This window comes from Astyanax mexicanus, chromosome 2, assembly GCF_023375975.1.
Source record: "Astyanax mexicanus isolate ESR-SI-001 chromosome 2, AstMex3_surface, whole genome shotgun sequence".
NCBI lineage: Eukaryota > Metazoa > Chordata > Actinopteri > Characiformes > Acestrorhamphidae > Astyanax > Astyanax mexicanus.
Window position 1 is genome coordinate 30341760 of NC_064409.1, and position 24738 is coordinate 30366497.

Genomic DNA, 24738 nt, shown 5'->3' on the forward strand with positions numbered 1-24738 from the left:
TCTAATGATCAACAATTTTATTTGTATTTTGAATGTGTGATTTGTAATCAGCATAAGTACATAAGTACAGAGAATTATTATATATGTTTGGTAACAATTACCAAATACAAATAAGCCATATTTACACAATTACAGTAATGTTTCCTGATACAGCCTGAAACTAAATAGCTGAAACATTTTTTTTCTTTAAATGTTAAGTTCATTGATAATACTTCTAGCAGTTAAGGTTTTATTTCAGATGATATCAGTAGAATTTACTTAAACAATACAAAAAAAAAGTAAAAAATTTATTTCTATGTATAAAGCTCATTCTCAAATACTGGGAACAAAATTTTTCAGCAATGTAAAGTAGTTCATTAAACCCTACTAAAACAAGGCGGGCAGTTTAAAGAGTCACTGATTCAGATGAGAATTAACTTAGTTCCATTCTCAGTGATATTGGAAACATCTCCTGTTAAATAATTAGTGTATACCTACCTGGGACTGTTAAAAATCCTTTGTCATTCAGATGGCTGTTTTGCTGTGCACCACCATACTGCAGATCTAATCTTTCAGTAACAGCTAGGTCAGAACTTTCTGTGCTTCTTTTTAAAGCTGATGTTCTACACCTGATTCTAATCTTACAATTTAAGTAGTAATGAATGTGGGGGTTTCATATCTTGTGGGCTTAGTTTCCTTTTACATATAATTTTAACACTTTACAATAAGGGTGCATCAATTAAAAGTATATGCGTACAGTGCAGTACAGTAGTAAAAAACATTGTTAAATTGTTAAGTAATGACTCAACTAATCATTAATTTACACTAGTTAAGACCTTATTAAACTTTATGAAATTTTAATGCTCAAGTAACAGTAAATTGAGATATTATTTTAAAATGTAATTATTATTATTATGTCTTAATTAGTTTTAATTAATAATTAGTTTAGACATTCTATGGTACATATTGTTAATTAATGTACCCTAATAGTAAAATATTACTGATATTTCTTCAGTTATGTTTTGGCTATATTACTTCAAGCTCCCAGTATTATTACTAAAAAGATAAAATGTCCACTTATTTAAATGTATTAACAAAGACATCGATTTTCATTAAGTGCCTTATTTTCTCAGTACATATAGCTGACTTTAATGTTGTCACTACAGTTTTTGTGTTTTATGGCACTTTTTATGTTAACTCACAATATTTCACATAGTTTTGAAGTGATCTGTTCGCTTAACTTTTCCAGTTTTCAGAATTTTACTATTATATTGTCTGCTCCAGCGGTTCTCATACTGGGGGCCATGGCTCCCGTCCCGGGGATCATGCTGAGGTTTGGTGGGGGAGGGGGGTACAAAATGTCTGCACAGATGAAAGCAGGCAGAGAGTGAAAGACAGACAGAGAGCAGTCTTCTGTTGTTTAATCATCTGCTGCTACAGATTTATTTTCAACATAAGATATGTGTCATACCATGCTGTTCATAAGTCAGCCATCAATTATATGTACAGTACTCAGTTGGAGGTCAGTAGGGGTTTTCTGTCCACATGCCATATATCCGCTGTCAGTATTTTTATATAGTGCAAATTGCACAAATAATTCATCACACATTTTCTTCAGGCAAAAAATGTTAAATAAACTTGAACAGATTTGTAGTATATGATTTAAAAATAGTTACATCTATAAAACAAAACTGTACATGTGCAAGATGTGCAACAAACATTTGTACATTTTTACAGAAGAAGTGACTGAAGCAGCATATATTTTGAAATGATTGAACACAGATGAAGAAAAGTGTGCCATTATTTAGTGAAGCTGTTAAAAAATATTTATCAGCCAATTATGAGCTAATTTTGGCCTTATAGCTTGAGTGCACAACTTAAGAAAAAAACATCTGTCAATGAACAATTAATACTTTTTTCTTTATTCTTTTATTCTTTTTCCCAAATTCCTTTGCAATCCCTCTTGAGATGTGCAGTGTGGGACAGAGTGCCTTTCTGTTGCCGAGAAAGAACAACAGTTTTGCAGCTGTTTCAGCACAGCAAGGGTTAAAGTTACCATTTTAGAGGCTGGATTCCTGTGTCAAGCTGTGCACACAGTTAAGCAGAGTCTACTCACACATGCACACACACATACACTAAGCAGTGCTGTGTGGCATTTGCCTCACTAAACTGCTTTAATTGCTCATGTTGATGAAGTTGGGAAAGACTGCTGGCTTTGTTCCTCTCCTGAACTCTGAGCTGGGGGCCTGAGTTACCACAGTAACTGTGCTCAGCCAACTGAGCCAGACAGGAGAAAAACACCGTATTCAGGACACATTCAATACAACCATGAGAGAGACTACAGTCTTCAGTGGTAAGTAGTCAACTTTCCTACTTACCTAATTTATTAACCTAACCTTATTAATCTAACCTAATGCATTGATACTGTAATGCAGTACGGCACATCTGTGGCGATACTGTGCTGTAAAAACAGGTGGGCTATGCTTCATTTTTACACAAACAAATGAACCTCTGTTGGTTTCTCTAGACCATGAGTGAGAGTTTCTGCAGTCTCTGAAGATCAGACGTAAAACCTGAACCATGGCTCAAACTGAACAAGAGACGACAGCAGACAGAAAGAAGGAGGAAGGTAAAGAGAATGGAGTTCACCTCAGGCGGAGCATCAGTCTACTGCCTGCTGTCTCCTTCATCATAGGCACAGTTGTGGGCAGCGGCATCTTCATCGCTCCCAAGGGTGTGCTGATGAACTCGGGCAGTGTGGGGCTCTCCCTGCTGGTGTGGGCACTCAGTGGAGTCCTCTCCACCTTTGGTAAATATGATTTATATGAAAGTTTTAGGCAATGTACACGGGCTTATGTAAATGTATTGCAGAGAACCATCAACAAAAAAAAACTGTTCTTCTAGATGAGTTATTTAAACTTACAAATCAGTAACTTTATAAAGTGTAGCACATTTTCATTTATAAATATGCAAATGTTTTCAAATATATATAATGCATGTCCTATAGGTAAAATAAATAGCTTACAGCAATTGTTCTATGGCTGAATAGTATTTTTGTAAAGAACTGTGTATGTGGGTAATCTGTGGGTGCTGTGTGTGTGTGTGTGTTTTGCTCTGGTAAGGTGCCTTGTGCTATGCTGAGTTGGGTACCAGCTTTAAAAAGTCTGGTGGTCATTACACATACTTACTCGAGACCCTGGGGCCACTTCCTGCTTTCCTGAGACTGTGGACTGAATTTATTTTTATCAGGTCAGTTGGTGTTTGTGTGCACGTGTGTACTTGGAATCCTTTTACATTCAAGAACAGTACAGGGCTTGTGTTATACTGATTTTGCATAATACCTAACTGTGAACAGCTTTCTAACTTCACAGCTTTTTTTGATTCATTGTATGTTTTTGGTACAAAGCAGTAACTGAGTGATGTGGTTGTTTCTATTATTTATAGGCCGGCAGTGGCCTCATATGTGTCACTGGCATTTGGGCGCTACGTTGTAGAGCCCCTGTACATGCCATGTATCGCCCCTCCAGCACTGGTCAAACTGGTCAGCATCCTGGGAGTTAGTGAGTAATATTCAGTAACAAATACTGTGATGTGTCATTATAAACTAAATTAAATACTAAGGCTGCGCAACATGGATAAAATTTCACTGTTAGGTTTTTGTAACTGGACACACATGTTGGTGTAATTTTAGATAATCATAATGCCAAACCTATACTAAGTATTAATTAGCTTATAAATATTGATGGAAACTTAAAGCTTTAGAAAGTGATGTTGTAGAACAAGTAGTGACACCAGAGTGTAAAGCAGAAAGGAGCAGGACACAGTGGAAAAGAAGATATTGTTAATTCATCAATTCATGAATGTTTGGAAGATGAATAATCTTCTTTTTTTTTTGGAGTGTGTGTCTTTTCACAAAAGACACACACTCACAACTACAGTGCTGACATTGTGAAACAACTACAATTTATCACATGTAGCAGTACATTTTCGAAAGTTATTTAACAACTTCTGAATGTTTCTGAATATCTTTCAACTTTAAAACCAAACAAAACCAAATACATCATAAAATTGTCTATTATAATAATGTAAATTATAAGAAAAGAAGGCAGTAGCTCCCAGAAGCAAATTCTCTTAATAAAGAATTTCTCACTGTGTTCAACAGATTATCTTCATAACTTATACTATAACTATAACTATACCAGGAAAAGAACAAATCCACCACATACAAGACAAAACTAACATGACATTTTTCTTTTTCATTCTGCTTTTACTTCTTTCTTTATCTGATTAATTTTATGTTAAAACATTTCCTACTTTTCTTTCTCTTTTTCTTTCTGTTTTTTTGTTATTAGCAATGCAAGCTTTTGAAGCTTCTAACACAACAATAGATGGGTTATCATTCAAACGTTTAGCATGCGTTACTTCAGCAGAAAATCTGTGAAATCTGTTGTATTTTCATTATGTAAATAAACACTAGATGATTTAGGCTACCATGATTAGGATCATCATTAAAACAATCAGAATATAGATTTAATTTATTCTGCTTTTAGTGTAATGTAAATGAGTAAAAATATATGTAAAACAAAATGCTAGCTGGAAAATCAGCTAATTGAGGGTGTTATTAATTTTACATTTGTTCTGTGTCCAAATATTTTTAACATGTCACAACTAACATTCTATTGATTTGTTTAATGATTTAAATAGAAGGTTGACATTGCAGATATTATCCTCGAATGGTTTATGGTTAGTGTTTTGTTTTCTCTTACAAATGATAGTATATAGTAATATAATAATTTATGTACATTCAGTGTTGTCACAATGATGAATTCTTGGCATGTTTGAAAATTGTGTGTGTTAAAAAAATAATTGTGTTTTTTATATTTTAGCATTCGTTGTAGCAGTGAACTGCTGGAGTGTATCGTTGGCTTCACGTACTCAGGTCACTCTGACCTTTATCAAGCTCTTTGCTCTGGCTCTAATCATTGTGCCGGGCATCATGGCCCTAGCTAAAGGTAGGAAATGTGGAAAGCAGAAGTTGTGCTATAGTAAAAAGTTTCACCTCTGTTGGTGGAACTTTTTATTACTTTAAGAGAGAATACTAGGCTAAAGCAATACTATATACAGATGCACACACTATACACTGGCATTTGTGAGCAAAAAAATGTTTAGATCAGCAAGTGTCACACATTGATGTTTTGAAACTGTTTCATTTTGGATGGATTTAAAGGGATCTATTCCAGCGTGTATGATAGTCAAACATAAATCATTTATATGACCTGCAACAAGACAGTTGAAGAAGGAAATTCAGACAATGTCATGGGGAACACATTAAGTCAATTATGGGGTGCTCGTGCATGTGTGCTCAATTTGAAATAGACTGTGATGGACTAAGAGTAAGCGTGGGAAACTGCTTATGTACAGTTTGATACATCTAGATTGTTTTGTGCATACAGAAGTATTTCGCTCTGAGCGTATGCAACATTTTAGTAGGAATTTCACACAAGTCTTAGTACATGAGTACATTGCTCATGCAATAGTGCACTTTTTACAATAGTACCTAAACCAGCTCATTAAAAGTGGTGTCTTGATACTTTTGAACTTACAGTCTTTCTTTCATGCAGGACAAACGGAAAACTTTCGGAATGCTTTTGACACTGAATCTTTCACATTGACCAAGCTTCCTCTCGCCTTCTACTCAGGACTTTATGCCTATGGTGGATGGTATTGAACTTTGAATTTCCTACAATATTAAATTTATATTTAAAATATGAGTGTAATACATTTTTTGTTTATTTGTCTATTTCACTGCAGCACATGGAATTAAAAAATAAAAAGTCAAATGACAGCTTTAAATTAAGGGTAATTATTTGGATGATCAGAAAATCTATTTTACTCCTTCTATAACAAAACTGATGTTTCAGGTTAAATTTAGTTCATAACATCATAACAATTTGCTATAAAACCTGTTTTTGTGTAATTTTAGCAATGCATTTTGTGGTTAACCTTGTAAAGTCATAATGGTATGTTATTTTCTGTATTCTTTGGCATAACTATGACTACATTGTTTATAGTGTCTTTTATCTGTTAAACAGTGTTTTTACATGAAAGTATGTATCTTAATGCTGAGTTTCATCTGGTAACGATCTGATCTGATCTCAATGTTTCGTTACATCAGGACCTGTAGCTCCACCTGGAACATAGATCGTAGTCAAATGTAGTCAATTGAGTCAATTGTTCCAGCTGCCCCTATGTCTTGTGATGCTTGTATGATATGCAGGAGGCATGATAGGTGTTTTATTTTGCAACCTCTCTTCTTACCCTGGTGCTTCCATCAATCATTCTAGAACACGGAATATCTGGACTCCTCAGACCACATGACCCTCTTCAATTGCTCCAGAGTGTAGTGTTTACTCCCTAGCAAATTAAAGTTAGCCTTACTGATAAGTGTTTTTTTAAGGCTTTTAACTGTCTAGTCCCAGTCCCTTTACATTGTTCATAAGGAAATGCTCCTATTTTCACTATTTATTATTTTCTAGTATTGTTTTTCTATGATTAGATTTCACCAAACATTTAAGTGATCGCAGATAATGGTCATTTAAGTTTTTTTCCCACCACATTTCTTCCTGGAAGATGATGTTTCCCAACAGTCCTTCCATTTTTTAATAACACGATGGACAGTCCTTTATTAAATTTTGTTTCAGCAATCTATTAGTTTTGTTTAAAATCATCATTTTATAGTGTTTAAAATATGAAATACTGTCTTACTGACCCCCTTTGTAATTCAGTATTATAATAAATAATGTGTGATAAACAATTTATGCCCACTTTTCATTTAGTACAGAAGGCAAATCTTGTTAAGAATCTGTTTTTCTAATTGGTTATCTTCTAATAAAATTTCATTTGGGTTGTACATTATGCAATAAATCAGGTTTGAGAGCATTATAGGGTTATTCAGTGGTAAGGAAATCAATTATCTTAACTATTTTGAGTTCTGCTAACTTGTGCAGGTTTATAGTTTATGCAGTTCACTCCATTTAAATAAAAAATATATATGCTTACTGACCTTTTATCTTTATATATCTAATTGTAAATGTGATTTACCAGGCACACTATACTACAGCACAGAGCCTAACCAACAACAAATATGTGTTACTGTCCATTTATTGACCAAAGTTTGATACTTATTTTCTTTGTTGACAGGTTTTACTTAAACTTTGTAACAGAGGAAGTGATCAATCCAAACAGGTATGTAAAATGTGAAAGAAAATCATTATCACAATAATATATTAACAGTTTTATCCAATAAAATCCCTGTGTTGTTGCAAAATCAGAAACATCCCACTGGCCATCATTTTTTCCATGACCACCATTACTGTGTGTTATGTGCTGGTTAATGTGGCATACTACACTGTGATGACCGGTGATGAGCTGCTGATGTCTGATGCTGTGGCTGTGGTTAGTATTAAATTGATTTCTATATTTAAAAATTCACTCAGTGCAGTGATTTTGCAAATATAAGTTCTCTGTAATGCCTGATTAACTCTACACAGACCTTTGCCAGTCGAGCCTTGCAGGGTGTGGCTTCAGGGGTGCCCATACTGGTTTCTCTGTCCTGCCTTGGAGCCCTGAATGGAGGCTTCTTTGGAGCTCCTAGGTATGAATCCACTGTTACAAAGGACAGAAATTAGATCTAATGAAAAATATAGTCATATATTGTATAACTATATTGTATAACTAGAAGTGAAATGCTTTAATGACGGTTCATGAGATGAAACAAGAAGATGTGCTGTGTAAGAGATAAGCATATGGCTGAGAGGGTGTGAGTGCATAATGCAGTGTGCAGAATGTGCACATTTTGTTGGGGGTGGGTGGGGTGAACTCTGGGGTGAGGATTTGAGCAGAAGTTCGGGGCAGCTTCACTGGGAAGCATGAGGATATACAAAGAAAAAGCTTTTTTAAAGGAACACATAAACAAACCAAAAAACTCACATTCAGTGAGTAATGAAATTTCATAAAAAGAATATACATGAGGGTAAATTGATGGGCTATGTGGTTGTCATGGCATTGCTAAGTGGTTTTTAGGTTGTTGCTATGGTATATATTGTGCAAATTACTGCAAAAGCATTTGGCTACATGGTGAAATGCTAAGAAATCTGGCTAATAGGGTTGTAGCCACCAGCTCTATTAGGGATTATTTAGGGACTGGTGAAGTCTTTAATTTCTGTTTGTGCATTCATCACATCACAATACTACAGGATATACAGTAGTTACTCAATACTAAACATGCAGGCGTCTTTTTCGTTTGCTTCAGGTGCTTTTTATTTGAAATAAAAAAAATAATAGAAATGCTGAAGAAATGTGTCATTTTGAACACTATCCCTTTTAGAAAAGCAGGTTATTCTTTTATTTACATTTTTTAACAGAAACGGAACTTCTGATCACACTTTCGCATGTCGCCATGCAGTATATACCGTGTGTGTTTGTTTTTATAGGATGCTGTTTGTGGGGGCCAGAGAGGGACACTGGCCTGCTCTTTTTTCCATGATCCACATACGAAGACATACACCTCTACCAGCTGTGCTGTTACTGGTAATGTAAAGTGGAGTGCTTTTTCAGTTTTTTTCCTTTGTTCACGTTGAATAAAAATTTGATTAGCACATTTGTATAAATCTGTGTACACACACACACCAGTCAGCCATAACATTAAGACCACTAACAAGTAAAGTAAAAACACTGGTGCGGGGCAAGGGTAGGAAATATGTGATCAGTGAGTTCTTAAAGTTAAGGTGCTAAAAGCAGGCAGTGGTCAAATGTAGTCCAGGAAATTATAATAAACCTGTTATAATATACAGGCTAATGGAAACCTAGGCTAATTGATGTGATTCTTGGAAGCCTCACCTCACAACCTACTGAAATGATCTGCTGCTAAAGTCTTGGTCCCATATACCTTGGACACCATCAGAGGTCCTGTGGAGCTCATTCCATGATTATAGCAGCACAGTCGAGGCAGAATATTATGACAACATTCAGGTCAGTGTGAATGCAGTGCTGAGAACAACCCTCCACCCAAATAATAACTGCTCTGTGGTCCTGTGGCACCCGTTCCATCAAAGTATAAAGAGATGGACTAGAGTCTACCATCATAGAATGACAAAGCGCTTCTTGTGGAGCTGGTCAAAATAACAGTAAATATAGAAGCAAGAAGGTTGTGTGAGAGTGTGTGTGTGTGTGTCTGCATGTTTAGTATTTACAGTGCCTGGTGTTTTGTAAAAAAATGACAGTCTCTTTGTTTTAATTGTTTACAGTATCCTCTGGTGATTATCATGGTATCAAGAGGAGAGATCTTTCAACTGATCAACTTTGCCTCATTCTCACGCTGGTTCTTTATTGCTTTAGCAACATTGGGGCTTCTTGTCCACCGCTATCGATTCCCAGAGCATCCAAGACCATTTAAGGTGTGTACCTGTTTCCAATGTTTTGTTGTAGTTGTTTGGTAAAATAGGAACTCAGGTTACCCACTAGACTACACCACTCAAACTACATATGTACAAGTACAGTCAGGTAAAACCATTAGGACAACCCATGGAAACATTTCCAATACCTATCTACCAGACTCTAATAATGAAGAAAGTTTTTTTCGCTTAGAATTCATCAACTGTGTGATGTTTGAGGAATTTATTAAACCCATTAGGATTTGGGATTTGACTTGAGCATACAAGAACTCTCCATTTCTTTTATTTAAGTTATTCCCTATAGATGTACTAAAATGGTTTTGGGTCATTGTCATGTTGCACGGTCCAAAGTTGAACAGTTAATTTTGGATGGGGTTCTTTCCGATCTGTTCAAAGAACATTGTTCAAAAGACCTGTCTATAAGTGGTCTTTGCCAAACTTTAGTACTGAGTTGATATTTTTAAAGCAAGGGTTGCTCTCTGCACACCTCCAATCCAACCAATCCTCCATCCAACTTGTATGTCATGAGATGACTTTTTTTAAATCCCTCACCAGACTCATCTACATCTATAACCTTCTTTTTGAAGGGCTCAGGGAACTCATTCAATGTTCTCTCGAACCACAGTCTAATCATTTGCAGCTAAAGTGCTGCACCTGCTTTTAATTTTACACATTTTAAGTATCGGGGGTCCTATTTTTCCTCACAAAAATACATTTCTGTTTATTATCTATTATTATTATTCGTTTAATTATATAAGCTTCATCTCTCAATACTGTTCAAAACTCAAATAAATGTACGCTTGAATAAAGTACCAGTCAAAAGTTTAGATACACAATAAATTCAGTGTCTTTTCATTTTTTATTTTCTGTATTGCAGATTAATAATGAAGTCATTATGAAAAACATATGGAATTGCTTAGTAAACAGTGTAAACAAACCAGAATATGTTTCTATTTTAGATTCTTCAAAGTAGACACCTCTTGCTTAGATAACAGCTTTGCACATCTTAGCTGCAGTTTTATGAGTCATCTGGCTTAACCAGAGTTAATTACTTAAATTTCTTGCCCTCTTAATGTGTTTGCTTAATTAAATGCAGTCGCAAAGACCATCGCAAAGACCTCATCAGGGTCACCCTCATAGAAAAAGAAGACCTCTGTTGCAGAGGATTAGTTAATCAGAGTTACCAGCTTCAGAAACCACAAGTTAACAGCGCCACCTATAAGAGCCACCTGAATTAATCTTTTGGTTTTATGGAGTGTCCCTTTTTTTTTACATGACTGTACATATAAGTTTATATGAGGAGCCAAACTTAACTTAGTTCATCTGACTAAAATTTGAAGACTCTCTGTGTCTTTTCCTTTGATTTCAGGTTCCTTTGGCTGTAGTTATCATCTTTACTGTGGTGTGTTTCTGCATCGTGGGCATGTCTCTCTATTCAGACCCATGGAACACAGGGGGCAGCTGTGCTCTAACCCTAACTGGAGTACCAGTGTATTACCTGACGATAAAAAGATCATATATACCAGCCCGATGGAAAAAAGCCTTCAGTAAGTTAAGCTTTTCTCTACTTCATCTCACTTAATTTTAGCTAAGCATAATTGTCATGCTGCTCAAACTCTACAGTCCACTATCTAATATATAACACCTCTTGAATTATTCTTAGTGTCTGTATAACACAAATGTTCATTTTTGTGGATTAAGTCCACATAATATTGCTGTTATTTTGGAGCTCTGTCGTCAATTTTAAGGAAACATCCTGACTCAGATATGGAAAAAAACTGCCAGGACCAGATTTTAACACTTGCTTTAATGGAATGTCTGCCCCTAAGTAAGGTTTGTATTGCCACCTTTAAGCTGAATGAAGGACTGCAGAGTGCTGACCTCACACAGCACTTCAGCAAGTCACAAAATATGGATCATAGATGTGTATCTGATCAGCCCTTAGGTTTGGCTAAATAGTGTAAATGACCAATCACATATTTGGGCTGAAAATCGGTCGATACAGATACATAGCCAATCAATCCTTCCATCTCTAGATGAGACATTCTTCATACAGATACTAATACTAATGTCTAGATATGAAACATTTGTTTTAAAATCTTCAGTGTCTGCAAATAAAGTTAACAACTACTAAAAAATGCTTTAAAACAAGCTGTATTAACTGAAGCACTACACTTAAGATGAACACCTACAAGTAGGCCAACATGCTCACAGTAGGCCAACATGCTCACAGTAGGCCAACATGCTCAAAGTCTTGACTAGGAAGAAACAAATAGCTTGTAAGGTATCACCCCGTGAGTGGTTCGAACCCAGGTGAATGGGTTCACCAAACATGCTCAACTAAGTGAGCTACCCGTGGTAATTTGAACCCAAGGGCAGAGCAGTTAGATCTCAGAATAGGTAAAGTCAAGAATCAGAGACAATAAACAAAAACACTTTCTTGTGTAAAACTCTAAAAGGTTGGTACAAAACATAGGACGCCAGAAGAAGCCTGGCTACCCCCAGGTGGCAGGGGAAAACTAAGAAATATGAAATGCAAAATGACTTCCCTAAATCAAATGAACTCTGTCTTGAAAGAAACAGAACCAAACAAGGAATTCATTACTGTCTTGTCTTTCCTAAGTAGAATATTTTTTTTTGCTTTTCTTTGAAACAAGGAAGGGACTTGAAAGTCAGAGGAGATTTTAAACTAGTAAGGTGAGGGGGAGTGTGGGAACACTCAGCCCTCTAGTCTTTCAGCCTGTGTGTCTTAGCTCCTGTGGAGACAAAGATCCAGCAACCAGAGCTGAGCTGTCTGAGCTCTTAAATAGTCCTCCTGCCAGGTATAGGCTGTTGGCTCTGGCAGCCACCCAATGCTGCCCTCTGGTTACATAGCTAATATCACGCACACATGTGTATTATCAAGATAGATATATTACAGGATTGGATTGGATTCACTCTTAGATCCAGTCTGACACTGATGCCTACAGAGAATGGATAAGCCTAATCTGTAGTTCAGCAGTCAAACCATAGGCACAATAAAACTGAGCAAGAAGCAAGGCTGTTAACTGAAGACAGAAGTTATCAAGCTTAGCTGATAAACAAATGCAAACTGTTTTTGTCTGTCAACCTGTAGAAAAGCCATCCAAACTGAAATTTAAAAAATAGCAAACTCACTTGTTTCTTTTTTGTGTCATTTAGACTACTGCAGCCTACAACTTCAGATCCTACTGGAGGTGGCCCAACAGGAGGTTCAGACCTACTGAGAGAACAAGACAATTCTTCATCATACCTCATCATCTACTCTGATGTTAAATACACTACATTCCATAGGCATTTTGACAGTAACACATTTTCTGAGATTTTACCTTTATATACCACCTTAATAGACCTTACATTAAGCAAACAAAATGTGATTGAAATATAGATCTTTGAGGTTTTTGGAAATGCAGTCTTTTTTACACATTCATAAATTCAATGGTAATTTTACAATCTAATATACAATGTAAAAATATATAAATGCAACAGTTTGGGTTTTGCTCCCATTTTTTCTGAACTAAAAGATCTAAGACTTTTCTCAAATTTTGTTCACAATTGGGTCTAAATCTGTGTTAGTGTTTACTGAGATAAACCATTCATCAATCACAGGTGTGACACATCTAGATGCTGATTAGACACAGTAATTATTACACAGGTGTACCTGTAGCTGGCCACAATAAAAGACCACTCTAAAATGTGCAGTTTTACAGTATTGTGAGAATCTGAAAGGTCGGTAAAATGTACTGCCAAATTCTTAATTCTTACTGCCAAACAGCTTATGGTGGAGAAATGAACATTCAATTCATGGGCAACAGCTCTGGTGGACATTCCTGCAGTCAGTATGCCAACTGCATGCTCCCTCAAAACTTGCAACATTTGTGGCATTGTGCTTTGTGATAAAACTGCACATTTTAGAGTGGCATTTTATTGTGGCCAGCTGCAGGTACACCTGTGTAATAATCACTGTGTTTAATTAGCATCTTGATGTGCCAAACCTGTGACTGGTGGATAGTTTATCTCAGCAAAGGAGGAGTGCTCATCAACACAGATTTAGACATTGTGAATAAAAAAATGGACATAGGAAAAGTCTTACATCTTTAAATCTTCAGTTAATAAAAATGTGAGCAAATCCAAAAGTGTTGCATATATATTTTTGTTCAGTGTATATACCCATATAAAATCTTAATCAATAACAGTCCTTTGACAAACTGCAATATGTGAACGAATGGGTCAGTGGTTCTGCGGTTTTTGGCCACACAAGGAGATGTACACTATTTTTTATGGCATTAACCTACAGGGACAGTGTTTAAATTGTTAATGGAAGGTATTTCGTAAACCCATTTAATTAAGGTCAATCACATCTTGATTGCATAATTTCAAAACCAGAATACACAGAGGCAAATTTCTTAAAAAAAAAAAAAAAAAATCATAAAAATATAATTACACTTTTCAAATAGTAAAGGACCTAAGAGTAAACAAGATGTACTTATGTGACTAATACTAACTTTTTACAGAGTTCTTTTCTAAACTAAGGACTAGCATGTTGCTAAATTAGAACTTTACATTTAAACTGTGAAATAAGTATTTGAGCTACATTTTACTGGCCAGTGAGAATAGACATTTTTAGACAATTTAATGGTGTGACAAGATTTAGATTGATCTTTACTTTATCCAAAGGGTTTGGCTGGAAAAATATGTTTTTAATGTATAATAATTTTGTCCAAATAAAACCAAATAAATATTACTCCACTGTACTGAATGTTGGCTTAAATGTAAACATAGTGCACTGCACAAAAATATGCTGTACAAGTACATTTATGTTCAGCCAGCTAGAAAACAAAGTAAATTTGCCCTAAAATATACATGCATACAAGAGTGAAAAAAGAAAAAGGAAAGGAAATTGAAATTGTGTCCTGTATTAAATAAAATAAAGATTCCACTCTAGGACAAATGTTACCTTTTCTACTGGTGTACCAGTAAAACCAGTCAGTAAAATCATTGCGTAGATTTCAGGACAAGAATAGGAAATGTTAATAAGCTGATGAACTTGGTTATCTTTGAAGACTGCTTTATTCATTTCACAACAACAACTATACAACAGCTTCAAATACAGGTTGTTCTATCCTAATCCTTGTAGAGTATTGTCTCAATGGAGTCTATTAAATCAGTGGGACCACTTAGACCTTGTTTTAAATAATGCTAAACACACACTCATACATACTCACATTACACACACTCCAAATAACCCATTTGGCACCTTTATTGGATTTACACAAATTACACAAAAAGAAGTATATTATATTTACATGTGTAAAACTCACATTAGAAACTTACTTTACATATGTAACAAACTGTGCACATTTATTTCTAAGTACATTCCTTCAACAGTTTCACTTACCCACCCCTCCTTTCCACCTTTTAGAAGCAGCATGAAACATTAGATTGGGAAGACAAAAGGACATGTAAAATACATACAAACAAAAAATAAAGATCTCTGACAAAAGTTATTTTTATGTTTATGTTACAGAATGACTGTTTGGTTCTGCGAATACCCCAGTTAAAAAAAAAACATTAACTAAAGGGTCCTTTAGGAGTCTCTAATCCTCTTCCCAAAACAGGGATAGAGCAGAAAATGAAATGAAATTGCTGATTTTTAAAACGACACTTAGTTCTTTTATGGCAAATGCTCGAAATAACCCTTTTTGGGATTTTCAAACAGTTACCAAGTTACAATTACCCAGAAAAAAACTAACGCCAATCAGATTTTTAAAAAATCTAATAAAATAATAATATAAAATTTGTAAGACAAGTATTTACATATATAAAGGTCACATCAGAAGTAAGAAAACTGAAGGCAGATGAAAATTGTAGCTTGAAGGTGATGATTTAAGTAAAAGCAGCTTACGTAAAAAGAAAAAAGTTAAGGCAGTAAGGGTGACATTATTTCAACTCAGGAATGAACTGGGACCAGCTGATATTGGCCATGCCTAGGTCGTCATCCTCCAGGCCAGAGAAGCTAATGTCTACCAGGATCTTACTCAGACTGTCATTCATGGTGTCCAGCACCAGCCCCTCAGTCAGAGAGCAGTTGGCAGCCCCCACTTGCAGCTGGCGGGAGCAGCTTGGCATGTTACGGAGCGGCGAGGAGCGGCTGCAGGTAAGAAGCTCACGGGGAGAACTGAAAAGTGGCAGCTCCTTAAAGGGGGTGCTGTTCAAACTGAAGGTCATGTGCTCGTGCCGATGTGGGGTGAGAAGTGGTCCGTTGGGAGTGCGGATGGGGCTGAAGTCCAGCATGCTGTTGCTGCTTTTGCCCAGAGGCGTAATTCTCCAAGGTTCTAGAGATGTTTGTGGCTTGCTGGGTGTGGAGGACGCCAGGTGGCTGCTTTTGATGGGAGTTTTAAAAGTGTAACCCTGACTCGGGCTTTCAGGTTGCAGGTCATGCTGAAGCTTTTGGAGCTCTGGTTCAGTATCACGTGTGTCCTGGCAGGTGGAGTTGTCTGAAACCACACCTGAATCAAAGAAAGTGCTGTTAGGGAGGAGCAGGACATGCTCCTCATTGGAAGGCAAAACCATGCTCTGTTTGCGGCGAGAGCTGCTGGACTCTCTTCGTCTGCCACTGTCTGGAGGAGCCTTAGGGGGTTCGGAGCTGACAGGGACACACACAGGCTCTTCCTTTATCTCGGTTGGGCCAGGGTTGCATGCCTTCACTGAGCTGGAACCACCCAACGGAACCTTTTAACAAATCAACAAACAGCTCTATTTAGACAATTCGCTCAAAAATTTACTCTGAAGACATTGCACACACAAAATCCACATAGAGACTTGGTACATTTTAAATTGACTTGCTTATTTACATTTACGGCATTCAACCACAGCAGGTAAAACTTATTTTGTCCATCCTAATACTGTACATTTTTTACTTATAAATAATATACAACAATGACTGGTAGAAGTATGATGTGCAGGACCAACAATCCTCATGTTTCAATAAAAAAACAGACCATTTTCCATCCTCTACTGTTTCACAGTGATGACAATCAGGATAGCTATAGTAGGTCCTCAGGCAGCATTTATAGAATCTTCTAGAGATGGCACAGATTTATGTCCTATGTCAATAACGCACTTATATATTGAATGTCAGCCAATCCCAATACTCATCAATACCAAGGCCATGTAATGTATATAATGTACAGCATACATAACACACCAATGTAGGAAGTGTACAGTGCATCCGGAAAATATTCACAGCGCTTCACTTTTTCACTATTTTGTTACGTTACAGCCTTATTCCAAATTGTATTATACTAATCTCTTTCCTCAAAAATCTACACAAAATACCCCATTGTGACCATGTGAAAAAAGTTTTCTTGACAGTTCTGAAAATGTACTAAAAATAAAAAACTAAGAAATCACATTTACGTAAGTATTCACAGCCTTCGCCATGAAGCTCAAAATTGAGCCCAGGTGTTTCCACTGATTATCCTTGAGCCGTTTCTACAGCTTAAATGGAGTACACCTGTGGTCAATGCAGTTGATTGGACATGATTTGGACATGACCTGTCTATATAAGGTCCCACAGTTGACTGCATGTCAGAGTGCAAACACCAAGCATGAAGTCAAAGGAATTGTCTGTAGACCTCCAAGACTATATTGTCTCGGTGCACAAATCTGGGGAAGGATACAGAAAAACTGCTGCTTCAAAGGTCCCAATGAGCACAGTGTCCTCCATCATTCGTAAATGGAAGAAGCTGAAGTGCTGGCCGGCCGTCTAAATTGAGCAATCGGGGGGAGAGGGGCCTTGGTCAGGGAGGTGACAAAGAACCCGATGGTCACTCTGTCAGAGCGCCAGCATTCCTCCTTGGAGAGAGGAGAACCTTGCTGAAAGACAACCATCTCTGCAGCAATCCACCAATCAGGCCTGTATGGCAGAGTGGCCGGGCGAAAGCCACTCCTTAGTAAAAGGCGCAAGGCAGCCCGCTTGGAATTTGCCAAAAGGCACCTGAAGGACTCTCAGACCATGAGAAACAAAATTCTCTGGTCTGATGAGACAAAGATTGAACTCTTTGGTGTGAGTGCCAGGCGTCATGTTGGGAGGAATCCAGGCACTGCTCATCATGAGGCCAATACCATCCCTACAGTCAAGCATGGTGGTGGCAGCATCATGCTATGGGAATGTTGTTCAGCAGCAGGAACTGGCAGACTAGTCAGGATATAGGGAAAGATGAATGCAGCAATGTACAGAGACATCCTGGATGAAAACCTGCTCCTGAGCGCTCTTGACCTCAGACTGGGGCGACGGTTCATTTTTCCGCAGGACAGCGATCCGAAGCACACAGCCAAGATCTCAAAGGAGTGGCTTCAGGACAACTCTGTGAATGTCCTGGAGTGGCCCAGCCAGAGCCCAGACTTGAATCTGATTGAACATCTCTGGAGAGATCTGAAAATGGCGTCTCTCATCCAACCTGATGGAACTTCAGAGGTACTGCAAAGAAGAATGGGCAAAACTGCCTAAAGAGGGGTGTGCCAAGCTTGTGGCATCATATTCAAAAAGACTTGAGGCTGTATTTGCTGCCAAGGGTGGTTCTACAAAGTTTTAAGCAAAGGCTGTGAATACTTATGTAAATATGATTTCTTTGTTTTTTGATTTTAATAAATTTTCAAAACTCTCACGAAAACCTTTTTCACATGGACATAATGGGGTATTTGGTGTAGAATTTTGAGGAAAGAGATTAATTTAATACAATTTGGAAAAGTGAAGCGCTGTGAATACTTTTCAGATGCACTGTATATGAGGTAATGTTACAACTCAACACTACAGCTGAGCTGTGACCGAAATGGCTCCCAACTCCCTCATTAGTGCTGCGCTATATAAGAAGAGACTATGTAGTTCACTAAGTAGGGACACTCCCTTATCATTAACATGCGCCCCCATTGGTTGCTTAAACACGAACACCTGAATTATAGTTAATGTGCTGATAATGGAGTAATCTCTTATGCTGTAACGAATACTTAAATAGAAGACTAAATTAAACAGAAGTGAGTTAAATATAAGATTTAACTTAACAGTGTTGTACATATATAACTGTGCAGAGAAAGAGCTAGTCCCGCTGATGGAAATTTGAATAAGCAATGTGTGTAATAATGTATGTTGTTATGAATGAGTATTTACTTCTTTCATTGCTTGCAAGTTTATTTGTATATACTGTAATTACTTTTGATTGATTGCATTCGTTTGTGTGTCCTATCGTACAATACACTAAACACATATAATGCACTCATGCAGATATTTTTTTTTTTGTAATTAGTGATATTTAGGATCATGCTGGAATAAACCCTGTTATACTGCATTTTTGCAGATTTAAACCACCTGTTAAACAGTGACTTGGTTTTACCTGAATCCCAGTTTAACAATCTGGCAGCGCTGATTGCTTGCTGTCTGGTCTGTTTGTAAAGGCTGTTGCTTAGTAGTGAGAATCGCAATGCATTTTGGGACATATTTAGTAGTATACAACGATGTTAACTATAAATAAATCATGGCACATTATGGAAGATTGTAGCACCCTCAAAATCACGTACCAACGCCACTTTGCGATTCGAACACACTGATGTACTTAATAGTGCCCTAAACAGTAAATAGGAAGCCATTCCGGTCACAGCCCTAGACTTAAGACTGATCTGTTCTTCTGCACAGCTATTACATTAGTTTCACTGGATGCAAAAGCACGTTAGAATGCATGATAGCTAATCAATGATACTTGGGGAAAATAATTAATTGTACAAACTTGACTGTTGGTAAACCATCACATTAATACTCTAAAGTTATCTTTTGTTTTGCAGTTCCTTCATACACAGGCTTTACCTTGGGGGCTATGCGGATCCTCTTTCCTCCTCCTGTGTCACTAGGAGTGGAGGACATGTAGCTGTTCTGAGTGGTGGAGACAGGAAATGGGGCAGAGGAGGGTAATATGAGAGAGGGAGTCAGAGGAAGCTGGATGGGGACCAGGTATGAGTCTGTACGTGGCAGGAGAGGCTTCATCTTCCTCTCTAAATAAAATAAAAATGTTTGTTAAAAAAACACCCACACTAAAACATTTAAATATAAATGTAACATTCCAGGCATTCCTAACTACTAAAACAGTTAAGTTATTTTAAAAGAATAAATTGTAAATCATTTTGGGATCATAAGCTTGGCAACATGATGTAGCGATTTATGCTTCAAAATTACTGTAATGCTCTAGTTACTGGTAACTGTGTCCCCGTCACTACCCAGCTGGGAATAGAGCTGCCAGGTTCACCAATGATACCCAGCCCAAAGCCTGTTTATACTCACACATTAGAAGGGTGACACTGACTTTTGCAAACAGGCTATTCATGGCAAAATAACCATGTGTCTACAGCTCCTAAAATGTTTTTAAGCAATTGTTCAACTGCCATTTCCTACTGTCAATACTAGTAAAATAAATCACTAATATATATAAAAAGGAAAAACAAAAAAGGAGTTTTTCTTCATCATGGGCCGTTTATGCATATTTTTTTTAGCTACAAACAAGTGGGCTATGATGTAAAAAAAGAAATTAAAACTGGTACTTTAATATTTAACAATCTCCTGAATATAATCTTTCTGAAGTTCGTGCTGTAAAGAAAATGACAACAGATCTTAGCTCCTCACTTACCTGTGCTACTAGGTAGTATAACTTTCTTCTGCTCAGCCATAGCTCGCTTCTGTTGCTGTGGAAAAAATACAAAATCACAAGATATATTCATTTTTCAGAAGTCTCAAACATTTGCAGAAGTCATGGCCTGGGTTAGAGCTGTTAGTACAAAGGACACAGAGCTAACTAATCACAGAAACATAGGTGGATGTGTAGCAATGAAAACAGCTTCTGCTCTCAGCCTGAACCCCTCAAGCAGTACTGGAATTAAATCAGTGTCATCTTGAATACAGTGGTGAAGAGAAAAGTCCTCCTTGTGAAACTGCAGCAAGAAGATGTGGGGAAAGAATTAAGTTTTAAAAAAAATCTTACTTGTTGGTTACAGACCTGTGCAGTTTGTGTGTAACCGAGGGCTGGTAGGTCCACAGGCTGTAAAAGGGTTGGAAAAAAAGAGGCGTGGCCACATTTGTGAGAAAATTAAGATTTGTGAGAAATATTACCAACATGTATGCCTGTATTTATTAGTCTCCGGCAAAGCCATACTGTAGCATCCCACTACAAAAAAATATTTGTCTGCATGATCAGAACAGACGTCTGACCAGATAACAGGATCCAAAAAATACTTATGACCAGATTGGTGTGTTTTTTGTATTTAATTGTGTTTATTTATTTCTAAATTGCAATAGACTTTAATATATATGCACACTTTTGAGTTTAGAGTAATAAGATATTTTATTTTGGTTAATAAGTGTTGCAATTTTATGAATAAATCAGCTAGTGTTTGTTACAAAAAATATCTGTGATGAAAAAACTCTGTAATGTATTTGATTTTAAATCATTTACATCAGTCTTCTCACCAAGTAATTAAAAAATATGTATTTCATTACCCATTAAAACATGGGCATTAATGCAGTAAACACCTTTACTGTCCCTTGCTAAAAGATCAGGTCAGAAGTCAACTTACCTTAAAAACTTGATCTAAAGTAAGACAACGGTTAGCCTCTGGTCTAATGGTCCAGAAGGATATCTTGCCATCTGGTGTGCTCTCTCGCACAAACATGTCATGAAGAGAGAGATTATGCCGAATAGAATTCTTTAAAAAAAAAAAAAAAAAAAAAAAAAAGGAATAAAACAAATAATATCCATACATAAAATGATTAAATACAACACAATGCACAATGACTGGTGTTTGATTATTGAATGTTTAGATTAGGGGTTACCAATCATTGAAACCAAAAGCCACTTCATAGGTACCAATTAATGCTACGAGTTTGATATCCCCTTGTAAATTTCACACATTTGCTAAATTTACCTTAAATTATAAGTTATTATATAATATATTATATAAATCTCTGTAAGTATTTTACATTTTATATTATATTTTAATATAATACTACATAATATTACATTACAGTTAGCATGGTAGCTTGTGTGACTCATCCTGAAATGTCTCTCCACAATGTGCCTCTTTGCCATCGCCACGGTCTCCCCGCAAATGAGACACACACAGGTACCTTTCAGTTGTAAAAAATAACTTTCTTCCATTCATTGTGAAAATATATTTTCTTTCTTTTTTCTGCCATGTTGTCAGGGGTACATTGTCTCCTCACCTGAACCGATAGCTGGTCTCAATGGCAATTGTGGGCTATATCTAATTTAATATGGAACATTTTTTAAAGTTTTTTTTTTTTATTTGTTTTTAAATTTAAACCAATGCATCTGTGAAAAAAAGCTATTTTTAGAACAGGCCTGCGGGTTACTCAAAGTCCTTGTGGGCTACCTGGTGCCAGCGGGCACCATGTTGGTGACCCCTGGTTTAGGAACTCCTAATCATCTGTGATCTGGCACAAAGTTGACAAACATACAACTTTTAAAATTAGAAAATATTCAGAAAATGTTCTGCATTCAGTAATACCTTCCATCCCGGTTTGGCCACATTTCGATAGTAAGGGAAGTGGCTCTCTATCCAGTTATATATTTCCTTCAGTGTCATCTTCCTAGATTTCTTGCTGTTTATAGCAAACTGTATCATGGCCATGTAGGAGTAAGGTGGCCTTTCTGACAGAGGGATCTTAACTGCATCCATTTCCTCTTTAGCTTGCACTGGCTGAAAGAGAAAGCATGTTGATTTACAACAAGGAATCTCTAGATGCTTGCAGCTAAACTTTAAAAGAAAATGGTATGTCTGCTGCTGTGAACCAAAATTCTACTGGTAATTAAACTCATAATTAAGCAGACAATAGAAACAGTAGCTAATGTTTTTAGAATATATGGATTTTGTTATATAAATAATTATAATTATATTTACAGGTTTTCTATTTAAATGCACTTTTAGTATGTACCTGTTGAAGATTTTCAGATGATGTCTTTGCAGGCTCAGATCCAAGAACATCTGTGCTCATTTCTCCTAGCCACTGGATGCTTGTCAAGCTGTTTTCTAGTAGACTGCAGTTTGCTTCCTTTTTCACTGGCAAAACAACAATAAATGTGCGTATATTCTTATGCAGCAATTGTATATGTGAAGTTAATTCTCCAAATGCTCATGTAGAAATTACTAAACCAATACAGTGCAAAAAACAAACAAATAAACAGACATTGTCGTCTTTTAAAAACACTCACTTCTGTCACCTGTTAAATGAACATTTGGTATATTAAAGGTTTTAGGGTTTAAATAGTTCATATCAATACATACAGGGTTTTCTGTTTTCCAGCAAGTCTTCTTTAGCACATCCTTCTGGTCTACTTGAAGTTGCTCTAGACTGTGTCTCTGAAGAGGCACTGAAGAAAGGACAGACTCCATCCTCCAGACTACTACTGCCACTCAGTAAAATGAACTTGTTTGGCCCCTGAGGGCCACATTCCTTCCCTTTGGCAGTCAGCGCCCCGATGAGACTTTGAAGATCTGCAGTCTTGGGTATGACGACTACCTGTGTGTCAGGTTTTGTAGGATGGTCCATAATACAGATGCCATGAGGAAAGGACTGAGCGCTCGCAGTCGAGGCAGTCTTGGACTGAGGCCCATCAGTCTCCTCATCATGTCCACTTCTCTGAAAGGGTAGTTTCCTCCTCTTAAGGATCAGGGGCCTCCTGGGACTTTCCCTCATTCTTTATATCGCAGTGATATGGCTATCGTCCTGTCTGGCAGTCTGCATCAAGAAGAAAAAAAAACTGTTAATATTTAATTAGAGAATACTGCAAATGCTATCATAGTATTTGTATTTCATGGAATTTTCATAATAACTATACTCTTGGCAATATGACAAAACACTGAATATAATTTTTCTTAATGTATATTTTATTTTATTATTCCATATGATGTGATATAGCACACCCCTATTAAAAATAATTTTATCAGATTAGTAACAAAAGCCAATGATCCAGAATGTCATGATGCTAATAATGACCTCCAAATATTTTCCTACAAAGTAGTAACTTAACGTTAACCTGTTGTGATGATTAAAAGTGGGTGACATGGCAACGATATTTCAGGGTATATTATTGTTCACTATATTCCAAAAAAATGGCGAGATCACTGGCAAACCCCTATATCGTACTTATTAATAATGTAACGTTACAATCAATAATTAAGTAATAAAATACAAAATAGCTATCCAGTAAGCATAATATGTAGCTAGCTAAGCTAACGATAACTAGTTAGGTTATCAAAACAGCCGATCATAGAGTCACCTGAAATTCCGAGCACTGATGCAAGATTCAGTCTAACAGCGTTATGAGAGGCGTTACAAGTCAAACACCAGTAACTACAGCTAAACGTTACTGGGTGCTGATCGTCCTCCTATAATAGTTATATTTCTCTCCGATGGATGTTTAATCTCAGAACCGACGGTACCGGACGGCCGACCTGCCCACTTTTGAAAGTAAACGGATCCCGTGACGTACACTAGAAAACAACAACGCTAAAACATAATCGATATAACGTTATGTTTATGTTACACCGCAGGTAACCTAGGCTAACTTAGTTAACTGTTTGACTTGATCATTACACACTCTGGACAGGTGAGATTGCTGTGTGTGCTAACGTTATGCAGTTAGTTACCTAAGCTAACAGCTAACTACACAACGTTAGCATACACACACTGATCTCAATACGGAACCATGTAGCTAGCCTAGCTAACGCAGTTATATCGTAGGTTATGTATTTTTTTGTCCAGACTACTGTAAGTGAAGCTGTGCGCAGTTCAACAATAGCTGTCTCCAACGCATACGCCATGATTTCAATAAAGCACTTCTGCTGGCTGCAGCCGGATTTGTTATCTAGTATCGTTAGTTTTAGCACGGTCTAACACAAAGACCCGTGTCCAGTGTGTTAGCGCTTCAGTGCTACTCCCAGCAGCCTGTGTTAGCGCATATCTAGCCTCAGCCTGTGCACTAGCTAGACCGTCGCTTATTAAAATCGTTAAATATAAAGTTAATCAAACCTTCATATTACTCCAACTGCCTGGTAGTTAAGAGTCTTGTCGTTCTGAGAAGTTAAATCAGTGGACGAGTTCACTGTCCGCTCACTGCAGCAGGCGTGCACTAACACCAGTTTGAATTTTGGCGCAGTGCTGCGGGGGAGATCACGTGACTAATGCTCGACCAATAAGGTTGTGCGACGCTAGACAGGCCAGTGTGGT

General features: G+C 37.0%; 2 protein-coding genes across 5 annotated transcripts; one reads left to right on the plus strand and one right to left on the minus strand.

The window, feature by feature from the left end:
* Window positions 1–972: 972 nt before the first annotated feature.
* si:ch73-352p4.8 (cystine/glutamate transporter) lies at window positions 973–14193 on the plus strand. Its single transcript, XM_049475115.1, has 13 exons — window positions 973–2332; window positions 2507–2788; window positions 3102–3228; window positions 3424–3539; window positions 4866–4991; window positions 5601–5700; window positions 7180–7224; window positions 7311–7434; window positions 7530–7633; window positions 8472–8568; window positions 9285–9434; window positions 10801–10978; window positions 12612–14193. Exons 2-13 carry the CDS (start codon window positions 2560–2562, stop codon window positions 12674–12676), a joined length of 1461 nt encoding a protein of 486 aa, XP_049331072.1. The 5' UTR covers window positions 973–2332; window positions 2507–2559; the 3' UTR covers window positions 12677–14193.
* A 492-nt stretch (window positions 14194–14685) lies between these two features.
* foxm1 (forkhead box M1) lies at window positions 14686–24680 on the minus strand. Of its 4 annotated transcripts, none has more exons than XM_049475106.1 (9): window positions 24541–24680; window positions 22794–23247; window positions 22444–22568; window positions 22017–22208; window positions 21066–21194; window positions 20489–20530; window positions 20123–20177; window positions 19309–19493; window positions 14686–16181 (listed from the first exon to the last, which is right to left on the minus strand). In XM_049475106.1, the coding sequence occupies exons 2-9, from the start codon at window positions 23203–23205 to the stop codon at window positions 15390–15392; spliced, it is 1932 nt and encodes a 643-aa protein (XP_049331063.1). In that variant the 5' UTR covers window positions 23206–23247; window positions 24541–24680; the 3' UTR covers window positions 14686–15389. The 4 variants fall into 4 exon arrangements, with proteins under 4 accessions (XP_049331063.1, XP_049331061.1, XP_049331062.1 ...); XM_049475104.1 differs by having other exon boundaries at window positions 20474–20530; XM_049475105.1 differs by lacking the exon at window positions 24541–24680 and adding an exon at window positions 23789–24400 and having other exon boundaries at window positions 20474–20530.
* Between the last annotated feature and the right edge of the window lie 58 nt (window positions 24681–24738).